General features: G+C 42.2%; 1 protein-coding gene across 3 annotated transcripts in view; it reads left to right on the top strand.

The window, feature by feature from the left end:
* The first annotated feature begins 67 nt into the window (after positions 1-67).
* Positions 68-12,147, top strand: part of LOC135461782 (glutamine--fructose-6-phosphate aminotransferase [isomerizing] 1-like) — a 67,576-nt gene continuing 55,496 nt past the window's right edge. For 2 of the 3 annotated variants that reach the window (XR_010443396.1, XM_064739011.1), the window contains exons 1-4: positions 68-139; positions 1,684-1,791; positions 7,768-7,866; positions 11,099-11,224. Coding sequence is in view for 2 of the 3 variants with exons in the window: in XM_064739011.1 (XP_064595081.1) it covers positions 133-139; positions 1,684-1,791; positions 7,768-7,866; positions 11,099-11,224 (340 nt within the window). In the remaining variant the exon portion in view is untranslated. Of the gene's footprint in view, positions 140-1,683; positions 1,792-7,766; positions 7,867-11,098; positions 11,225-12,147 lie in introns of those variants that run through there. The other variant, XM_064739012.1, reaches the window with a different exon arrangement.

The raw sequence follows: 12,147 nt of genomic DNA, 5'->3' as shown, positions 1-12,147 counted from the left end.
AGCTCTGGGCCCCGCATGTGGCGCAGAATGTTTACATGGTTGTCCCACTTAGCGTTCGTGGCATGACAGGAAGCTTGTCGTGCTGATATTTTGGGTGGAGGATTGTTGAAAGCCGCTATCGATTTTGGCAAGATGTGCGGTAAGAAAGTGAAATACCACAAAGGGCTTGCTTCTGTTTTTATCAGTCACTGTTTATATTTCATAAATTTAATCAGCATATTAAGTGCTGAAACCTAGTTTTTTCTGACAGTTTCCCTGGTGCAAGTGGTTTTCAAAAACTTGTTGCCCTCGTACATGTAGGTTACATGTCGAGTGTCGTAAGAGTAGACTTGCCAGAAAATCAGGTAACTTCTAGAAAAAGCCTGAGGATTCAAATAGCACTTTATTTCCCCACCTAGCCAAACATGCATTTATGCGGAAATACACCATGTGTCTGGTTAAAAAAAGAAAAAATTAATTAATCTGATAAATGAAGTAATTTATAAAATAAATACACATATACATACACATTAAAATATAAAATGAATACCACATGTATATAATTTTATACAGAAGAAGAAACCAAAAACTTTTGCATTTCTCTACATTGTTGGGTTACAGCTATAGAGGATATTGAGATTGTCCCCTTTTTTCTGTTACCTATTCTCCACTGCAGCTGCTGAGGTAATGTGGTCAAATGGTATTAGAAGATGGGACTTCAGGGGAGAAAATCAGTTTTTCTGAAATTTCTCTATTGAAATTAAAATGAGACTCCATGGGTGAGTGGTTAACATGATAGTGCAGGACATATAATAACTAAGGCGCTTAGCTCTCACCACTATAGAGGCTGATGTGAGTTCAAGTCCTGTCCAGTTGTATGTGGGAAGGTCTTCCAGCTAACTGTTCAGTCAATATTTTCACTGCCACACTGCATAAGTAAAGCATGTACTGGTAGGTGTGAGTAAAATGATAAACTTGCGCCTTTATGTGTGTGATCTCTAATACCCTTATTTCTTATGCACAGATTTTTAAGTACTACTTTTACCCCTGATAGCCAGCGAAGCATGAGTCTCTGACCTAAATTATTTGTATCCAGTTTATGAAGAATAATATTATACATACTTAGATGTACATGTAATAGTGATATCAGCTATCACCCTAAGCTGATATATATTATACATGTAGTTTTGTTTGGTCAAGCGAAAACTCTACGGATAATGCATGGATTGAACGAAACCATTGTTACTTGTAACAACAATGGCTGTGTTCTTTCTGAAATGGGAATAGTGAAATATTGTGTTATAGTAGTGGCATAACCACATGTATACATTTCATGTGTTCTTACTTTAAATTTGTTCTCTTTAATGCCATATGTTTTGTTCACTGAAAATTTTGGAAGGTGGGCCTTCGTGGCCAAGCGGATTATCACTCAAACACGGCACAATGACCCAGGAGCCAATGCAGTCCCTGTGAGTTCAAGTCCAGCTCTTCTGATTCATCTCCAGCCGTATGTGGGAAGGTCTTCCAGCAACCTTCGTATGGTCATGGGTTTCCCCTGGGCTCTGCCCGGTTTCCTCCCACCATAAGGCTGGCCGCAGTCGTATAAGTGAAATATTCTTGAGTATAGCGTAAAACATCAAATAAATAAATTTTGAATGTGTCCAGCATTGACTACTCTGTATCTTAACGCTGATTCCTCTTCAGGTATATTTGCATATCTGAATCATTTGGTACCAGCAACAAGGAAGGAAATTCTGGAAATTCTCTTCAGTGGCGTGAGAAAGCTCGAATACAGAGGTTATGATTCTTTTGGTAAGAGATTCACTCGATTTCTTCTTACAAAGACATTTAGATGTTGAGTAAACAGTACTAGTACCAGGATTAAAGGTCTTATTGATAACAACATCTCAAGTTATTAAATTGAGATTTCCATGTCCAGTGGATATTTACATTGAAAGTTTGATGGTATAAGCAACCATGTCAAAATGTGGTGTATGTAAATATTAGCTAAGAAGTTAAACTACATGTATGATTCGTAAGTAATTAGGTTTCCACACTGAAAGCTGGAAGCCTATTTTTCTTGCATAGAATATTAACCTGGACTTAGAACTTAACTGGACTGTTACATGTCACAGTCCATGATTTCCCAAAGGGGACTGAATGACTGTTTCAAACGTTATCATCGTCATTGTCACAAACTGCTCTGTACAGAAGCAAAAACTGAAAACCATTCATGCAGACTGCTTGAAAGTCATTCAACTGCAGGCAGTTCTAGTTTATTTTAGAATTCGTTTTTGGTAATTTTTCAAAACGTGGAGAGGTTCAAATGACACATGTAATTCACTTGCACTGTTCATTACTAAGTTCTTCGGGCTACATACTGGCACATGTATGTAAAACTGAACCACATCCTTTAACTTTGTTCTCTCGACCCGCTTACATGAATGCCCTGATTTATTTATTTATTGATGTTTTACACTGTACTCAAGAATATATCACTTATACGATGGTCACTTTGTTGGGAGAAAACTGAGTGCCTTGAAAATTAATATGCTCACACCTACTTGTCGTGGGGCTAAAAATTTTGAAACATATATTTCAAATCGCCTGAAAACTGTGGAAGTTAAAGTCTTCCTTTTTTCTGATTATGCAATTGCAGTTTATTCATTACATTAGGGCTGAAAATTAAGAATGAGGTTGGATGAGGTCCTGCCAATACACATTTATTACAATTAATAATGGGGTTGGATGAGGTCCTGCCAATACACATTTATTACAATTAATAATGGGGTTGGATGAGGTCCTGCCAATACACATTTATTACAATTAATAATGGGGTTGGATGAGGTCCTGCCAATACACATTTATTACAATTAATAATGGGGTTGGATGAGGTCCTGCCAATACACATTTATTACAATTAATAATGGGGTTGGATGAGGTCCTGCCAATACACATTTATTACAATTAATAATGGGGTTGGATGAGGTCCTGCCAATACACATTTATTACAATTAATAATGGGGTTGGATGAGGTCCTGCCAATACACATTTATTCAAATTAATAATGGAGTTGGATAAGGTCCTGTCAATACACATTTATTACAATTAATAATGGGGTTGGATGAGGTCCTGCCAATACACATTTATTAAAATTAATAAAGGGGTTGGATGAGGTCCTGCCCATAGACATGTATTTGGATTGAGAATGGGTTTTATGATTGAGTACACATGCATTACAGTTTGTGTGACATGATTTTTTCTTTCATGTGACATGGTCTTTGTTGACTGAACTGGCTTCGGCGTGCTGCCAATTGAGAATGGGTTTGGATGAGGTCCCGCCAGAACAGATCTATTAGGGTTGAGAATGGGTTTGGATGAGGCCCTGTCAGTACACGTGTATTAGGATTGAGAATGGGTTTGGATGAGCCCCTCCAGTACACATGTATTAAGGTTTAGAATGGGTTTGGATGAGGCCCTGCCAGTACACATGTATTATGGTTGAGAATGGGTTTGGATGAGGCCCTGCCAGTACACATTTTTTTTTAGGGTTGAGGATGTGCTTGGATGAGGCCCTGCCGGTACATATGTATTAGGATTGAGAATGGACTTGGATGAGGCCCTGTCAGTACACATGTATCAGGGTTGAGAATGGGTTTGGATGAGGCCCTGCCTCTGCACATGTATTAGGGTTGAGGATATGCTTGGATGAGGCCCTGCTAATACACATGTATTAGGGTTGAGAATGGACTTGGATGAGGCCTTGTCAGTACACATGTATAAGGGTTGAGAATAGGCTTGGATGAGGCCTTGCTAATACACATGTATTAGGGTTGAGATTGGGTTTGGATGAGGTCTTGCCAGTACACATATATTAGGGTTGAGAATGGACTTGGATGAGGCCCTACCAGTGTACATGTATTAGGGTTGAGAATGGGTTTGGATGAGGCCCTGCCTCTACACATATATTAGGGTTGAAAATGGGTTTGGATGAGGCCTCGTCAGTATACATGTATTAGGGTGGAGAATGGGGTTGGATAAGGTCCTGCTAATACACACATATTAGGGTTGAGAATGGACTTGGATGAGGCCCTGCCTCTACACATGTATTAGGATTGAGAATAGGTTTGGATGAGGCCCTGCCAGTATACATGTATTAGGGTGGAGAATGGGGTTGGATAAGGTCCTGCTAATACACACATATTAGGGTTGAGAATGGACTTGGATAAGGCCCTGCCTCTACACATGTATTAGGATTGAGAATAGGCTTGGATGAGGCCCTGCCAGTATACATGTATTAGGGTGGAGAATGGACTTGGATGAGGCCCTGCCAGTACACATGTATTAGGGTTGAGAATGGACTTGGATGAGGCCATGTCCATACACATATATTAGGGCTGAGGATATGCTTGGATGAGGCTCTGCTAATACACATGTATTAGGGTTAAGATTGGGTTTGGATGAGGTCCTGCCAATACACATGTATTAGGGTTTAGAATGGACTTGGATGAAGCCGTCAGTACACATGTATAAGGGTTGAGAATGGGTTTGGATGAGGCCCTGTCAGTACACATGTATTATGGTTGAGAATGGGTTTGGATGAGGCCCTGCCAATACACATGTATAGGGTTTGAAAATATGCTTGGATGAGGCCCCTCCAGTACACATGTATTAAGGTTTAGAATGGGTTTGGATGATGCCCTGTCAATACACATGTATTAGGGTTGAGAATGGGTTTGGATGAGGTCCTGCCAATACACATTTTTTTAGGGTTGAGGATATGCTTGGATGAGACCCTGCTAATATACATGTATTAGGGTTGAGAATGGACTTGGATGAGGCCCTGTCAGCACACATGTATTAGGGTTGAGAATGGACATGGATGCGGCCCTGTCAGTATACATGTATTTGGATTGAGAATGGGTTTGGATGAGGCCCTGCCAGTACACATGTATTAGGGTTGAGATTGGGTTTGGATGAGGCCCTGTCAGTACACATTTATTAGAATTAAGAATGGGTTTGGATGAGGCCCTGCAAATACACATGTATTTGGGTTGAGAATGGACTTGGATGAGGCCCTGTCAGCACACATGTATAAGGGTTGAGAATGGACTTGGATGAGGCCCTGTCAGTACACATGTATTAGGGTTGAGAATGGATTTGGATGAGGCCCTGCCAGTACACATGTATTAGGGTTGAGAATGGACATGGATGAGGCCCTGTCAGTACACATTTATTAGAATTAAGAATGGGTTTGGATGAGGCCCTGCAAATACACATGTATTAGGGTTGAGAATGGACTTGGATGAGGCCCTGCCAGCACACATGTATTTGGGTTGAGAATGGGTTTGGATGAGGCCCTGCCAGTACACATGTATTATGGTTGAGAATGGGTTTGGATGAGGCCCTGCCAGTACACATGTATTGGGTTTGAGAATATGCTTGGATGGAGCCCTGTCAGTACACATGTATTAGGGTTGAGAATGGACTTGGGTGAGGCCCTGTCAGTACACATGTGTTTCGGTTGAGAATGGGTTTGGATGAGGCCCTGCCAGTACACATGTATTAGGGTTGAGAATGGACTTGGATGAGGCCCTGTCCGTACATATGTATTAGGGCTGAGGATATGCTTGGATGAGGCTCTGCTAATACACATGTATTAGAGTTAAGATTGGGTTTGGATGAGGCCCTGCCAATACACATGTATTAGGGTTAAGAATGGACTTGGATGAGGCCTTGTCAATACACATTTTTTTTAGGGTTGAGGATATGCTTGGATGAGGCCCTGCCGGTACATATGTATTAGGGTTGAGATTGGGTTTGGATGAGGCCCTGGGGGCAGGCACATGTATTGGGTTTGAGAATATGCTTGGATGGAGCCCTGTCAGTACACATGTATTAGGGTTGAGAATGGACTTGTATGAGGCCTTGCCAATACACATTTTTCAGAATTAAGAATGGGGATTTGATGAGGTCCTGCCAGTACACATGTATTGGGTTTGAGAATATGCTTGGATGAGGCCCTGCCAGCACACATGTATTTGGGTTGAGAATGGGTTTGGATGAGGCCCTGCCAGTACACATGTATTAGGGTTGAGAATGGACTTGTGTGAGGCCCTGCCGGTACACATGTATTTCGGTTGAGAATGGGTTTGGATGAGGCCCTGTCAGTACACATGTATTAGGGTTGAGAATATGCTTGGATGGAGCCCTGTCAGTACACTTGTATTAGGGTTGAAAATGGACTTGTATGAGGCCTTGCCAATACACATTTTTCAGAATTAAGAATGGGGATTTGATGAGGTCCTGCCAGTACACATGTATTGGGTTTGAGAATATGCTTGGATGAGGCCCTGCCAGCACACATGTATTTGGGTTGAGAATATGCTTGGATGGAGCCCTGTCAGTACACATGTATTAGGGTTGAGAATGGACTTGTGTGAGGCCCTGCCGGTACACATGTATTTCGGTTGAGAATGGGTTTGGATGAGGCCCTGTCAGTACACATGTATTAGGGTTGAGAATGGACGTGGATGAGGCCCTGTCAGTACACATTTATTAGAATTAAGAATGGGGATTTGATGAGGTCCTGCCAGTACACATGTATTGGGTTTGAGAATATGCTTGGATGGAGCCCTGTCAGTACACACGTGTTAGGGTTGAGAATGGGTTTGGATGAGGTCCTGCCAATACACATTTATTAGAATTAACAATGGGGTTGGATGAGGCCCTGTCAATACACATGTATTAGATTCAATAAGGGGGTTGGATGAAGTCCTGCCCATACACATGTATTTGGATTGAGAATGGGTTTTATGATTGCACATGTATTACGGTTTGTGTGACATGATTTTTTCTTTCTTGTGACAGGGCCTTTGTTGACTCAACTGGCTTCAGCATGCTGCCAATCAGTGGCGAATCGTTGAGCCATACCCAGCTTTGACTGGATTGGCTGCAGTATTAAATCTGGATTTGTTAGGTGCCTGGTCCAATATGACAGGGTACTCAGCACTCGGTACACTCCAATAAACATTACCTGTGAATGGCTTAAATGAGGAAAATGTATTTAGCACAAAAATGAATAATAAATACATGAAAAAAAAAGAAAGAGTGCCACATTAATTAAAATGATATTTTCAAAAAATGTGCCTATTACATGTCCTTAATTGGAGACAGAGACTGACTAATGATGATTTTCAGCAGTATTTTCCCCACAATCTGTTTCTAGCCAAGTGTTTGTTAATTTCAGCATATCCAGAGCAAATTTGGGGTTCAGGTGAAATAATGTAGAACTTTTCAAGGACAGCATGTCAAGTAGCAACCACTGAAATGGTGCCTTGTTCATGGACAAATGAACCAGCCATGGCACAGCTCGCATATTGTTCATTTATGAGCGAGTGAGTGAGTGCTTGGGGTTTAACGTCGAACTTAACAATTTTTCAGTCATATGACTATGAAGGAATCCTTAAGGTGCATGTAAAGTGCCTCCTTGTTGCAGAACGGATTTCCACCGCTGTTTTATCCAGTGCTGCTCCACTGAGACGCCTTACTGAAGGCATGTGAGTCACCCCGCCCAAGCCATTATACTGATACGGGTCAACCAGTCGTTGTACTATCCCCTTCATGCTGAACACCAAGCAAACAAGTTACTTCCTCTTTTAAAGTCTTAGCTGTGTCTCGACCCAGGATTGACCCTGGATGTACCGCTTCTGAAGCGGACGTTCATTTATGAGATAATTATACAGGTGTGCATACATACATTATAGTCTGACATTGTTTGTCCTCCAGGAATTGGGGTGGATATAGGACAAGACACTGATGAAACATATTCCATTAAAGTGGTCAAGAACAAAGGCAAAGTGTCACTGATAAAGGAACAGATATCATGTAAGTCACTGCCAGTGTATCCACTGTCATGGCACTGATAAGTGCACGGATATTAGGTAAGTCACTGCCAGCGTATCCACTGCCATGGCACTGATAAGTGTACGGATATTAGGTAAGTCACTGCCAGCGTATCCACTGTCATGGCACTAATAAGTGTACGGATATTAGGTAAGTCAGTGCCAGCGTATCCACTGTTATGGCACTGATAAATAAACAGATATATGGTACATATAAGTCACTGTCAGCTTATCCACTTTCATGGCACTGATAAGCGAACAGATATTAGGTGAGTCACTGCCAGCATATCCACTGTCTTGGCACTGATAAGTGAACAGATATTAGGTGAGTCACTACCAGCATATCCACTGTCATGGCACTGATAAGTGCATGGATATTAGGTAAGTCACTACCAGCATATCCACTGTCATGGCACTGATGAGGGCACGGATATTAGGTGAGTCACTGCCAGCATATCCACTGTCTTGGCACTGATAAGTGAACAGATATTAGGTGAGTCACTACCAGCATGTCCACTGTCATGGAATTGATAAGTGCACAGATATTGGGTAAGTCACTGCCAGTATATCTACTGTCATGGCACTGATAGGTGACAGATATTAGGTGAGTCACTACCAGTATATCCACTCTCATGGCACCGATAAGTGAACAGATATTAGGGAAGTCACTACCAGCATATCCGCTGTCATGGCACTGATAAGTGAACAGGTATTAGGTAGTCACTGCCAGCATATCCACTGTCATGGTACTGATAAGTGAACAGGTATTGGGTAAGTCACTACCAGCATATCCACTGTCATGGCACTGATAAGCGAACAGGTATTAGGGAAGTCACTGCCAGCATATCTGCTGTCAAGGCACTAATAAGTGCACGGATATTAGGGAAGTCACTGCCAGCATATCCACTGTCATAGCACTGATAAGTGAATAGGTATTATGTAAGTCACTACCAGCATATCCACTGTCATGGCACTGATAAGTGAACAGATATTAGGTAAGTCACTGCCAGCATATCTGCTGTCAAGGCACTGATAAGTGAACGGATATTAGGGAAGTCACTGCCAGCATATCCACTGTCATGGCACTGATAAGTGAACAGGTATTGGGTAAGTCACTGCCAGCATGTCCACTGTCATGGTACTGATAAGTGGACAGGTATTGGGTAAGTCACTGCCAGCATGTCCACTGTCATGGCACTGATAAGTGAACAGGTATTGGGTAAGTCACTGCCAGCATGTCCACTGTCATGGCACTGATAAGTGGACAGGTATTGGGTAAGTCACTGCCAGCATGTCCACTGTCATGGCACTGATAAGTGAACAGGTATTGGGTAAGTCACTGCCAGCATGTCCACTGTCATGGCACTGATAAATGGACAGGTATTGGGTAAGTCACTGCCAGCATGTCCACTGTCATGGCACTGATAAGTGAACAGGTATTGGGTAAGTCACTGCCAGCGTATCCACTGTCATGGCACTAATAAGTGTACGGATATTAGGTAAGTCACTGCCAGCGTATCCACTGTTATGGCACTGATAAATAAACAGGTATATGGTACATATAAGTCACTGTCAGCTTATCCACTTTCATGGCACTGATAAGCGAACAGATATTAGGTGAGTCACTGCCAGCATATCCACTGTCTTGGCACTGATAAGTGAACAGATATTAGGTGAGTCACTACCAGCATATCCACTGTCATGGCACTGATAAGTGCACGGATATTAGGTAAGTCACTGCCAGCATATCCACTGTCATGGCACTGATGAGGGCACGGATATTAGGTGAGTCACTGCCAGCATATCCACTGTCTTGGCACTGATAAGTGAACAGATATTAGGTGAGTCACTACCAGCATGTCCACTGTCATGGAATTGATAAGTGCACAGATATTGGGTAAGTCACTGCCAGTATATCTACTGTCATGGCACTGATAGGTGACAGATATTAGGTGAGTCACTACCAGTATATCCACTCTCATGGCACCGATAAGTGAACAGATATTAGGGAAGTCACTACCAGCATATCCGCTGTCATGGCACTGATAAGTGCACAGGTATTAGGTAGTCACTGCCAGCATATCCACTGTCATGGTACTGATAAGTGAACAGGTATTGGGTAAGTCACTACCAGCATATCCACTGTCATGGCAGTGATAAGCGAACAGGTATTAGGGAAGTCACTGCCAGCATATCTGCTGTCAAGGCACTAATAAGTGCACGGATATTAGGGAAGTCACTGCCAGCATATCCACTGTCATAGCACTGATAAGTGAATAGGTATTATGTAAGTCACTACCAGCATATCCACTGTCATGGCACTGATAAGTGAACAGATATTAGGTAAGTCACTGCCAGCATATCTGCTGTCAAGGCACTAATAAGTGAACGGATATTAGGGAAGTCACTGCCAGCATATCCACTGTCATGGCACTGATAAGTGGACAGGTATTGGGTAAGTCACTGTCAGCATGTCCACTGTCATGGTACTGATAAGTGAACAGGTATTGGGTAAGTCACTGCCAGCATGTCCACTGTCATGGCACTGATAAGTGAACAGGTATTGGGTAAGTCACTGCCAGCATGTCCACTGTCATGGCACTGATAAGTGAACAGGTATTGGGTAAGTCACTGCCAGCATGTCCACTGTCATGGCACTGATAAGTGAACAGGTATTGGGTAAGTCACTGCCAGCATGTCCACTGTCATGGCACTGATAAGTGGACAGGTATTGGGTAAGTCACTGCCAGCATGTCCACTGTCATGGTACTGATAAGTGAACAGGTATTGGGTAAGTCACTGCCAGCATGTCCACTGTCATGGCACTGATAAGTGAACAGGTATTGGGTAAGTCACTGCCAGCATGTCCACTGTCATGGCACTGATATGTGGACAGGTATTGGGTAAGTCACTGCCAGCATGTCCACTGTCATGGCACTGATAAGTGAACAGGTATTGGGTAAGTCACTGCCAGCATGTCCACTGTCATGGTACTGATAAGTGGACAAATATTATGTACAGTGTAAATTACGTCAGGCATATCCATGGTCATGCATTGAACATGAATCTTTAATTCTTTCCACCCTTCATGTTGTAAGTAGTTAGGAATACATTCTAAGCCACTTGTTGAATGTTAAACGTGCCAATGTTCCTAGATCAATCAAAGACAAATCAAAATGATTGAAATAAACAAGAGCTGTTATTCCTTGCTTCAGTGCACGAGGACCTAAATCTAGACATGACCTACGATGTTCACTGCGGAATTGCTCACACCCGATGGGCCACACACGGAGCACCTTCCATGGTCAACAGTCACCCACAACGATCGGACCCAACCCACGGTATTTGTTCACATTCACAGCTATATACATATATTACCATGTGGATTGTATTTTAATGGATCATTATTTATTATTTTTTTGTTTGTTGGCTGCATAATTAGGGCACCCCAACGTTTGACAAGGTATATCTATGGAACAGCACTGGCTTCCATCTACTTGAATGTCCATACCAGTATTTGATTGTGATCCATGGAAAATCACTGGCTTTTGCCTATTTGAATAACAGTGCCAATATTTGATTGCGATCCACGGAACAGCACTGGCTTTTGCCTACTTTAATAACAGTACTAGTATTTGATTGTGATCTGTGGAACAGCACTGGCTTTGCCTACTTGAATAACAGTACCAGTATTTGATTGTGATCTGTAGAGCAGTACTGGCCTATGCCTACTTGAATAACAGTACCAGTATTTGATTGTGATCTGTGGAACAGCACTGGCTTTGCCTACTTGAATAACAGTACCAGTATTTGATTGTGATCTGTGGAACAGCACTGGCCTATGCCTACTTGAATAACAGTACCAGTATTTGATTGTGATCTGTGGAACAGCACTGGCTTTGCCTACTTGAATAACAGCACCAGTATTTGATTGTGATCTGTGGAACAGCACTGGTTTCTGCCTACTTGAATAACAGTACCAGTATTTGATTGTGATCTGTGGAACAGCACTGGCTTTGCCTACTTGAATAACAGCACCAGTATTTGATTGTGATCTGTGGAACAGCACTGGCTTTGCCTACTTGAATAACAGTACCAGTATTTGATTGTGATCTGTGGAACAGCACTGGCTTTGCCTACTTGAATAACACTATCAGTATTTGATTGTGATCCATGGAACAGCATTGGTTTTTGGCCATTTGAATAACAGTACTAGTGTTTGATTGTGATCTATGGAACAGCACTGGTTTCTGCCTACTTGAAT

Source organism: Liolophura sinensis, chromosome 1 (genome assembly GCF_032854445.1).
Source record: "Liolophura sinensis isolate JHLJ2023 chromosome 1, CUHK_Ljap_v2, whole genome shotgun sequence".
Taxonomy (NCBI): Eukaryota; Metazoa; Mollusca; class Polyplacophora; order Chitonida; family Chitonidae; genus Liolophura; species Liolophura sinensis.
Note: the sequence above shows the minus strand (reverse complement) of the source record. Positions and strands in the feature narration are given on the sequence as shown.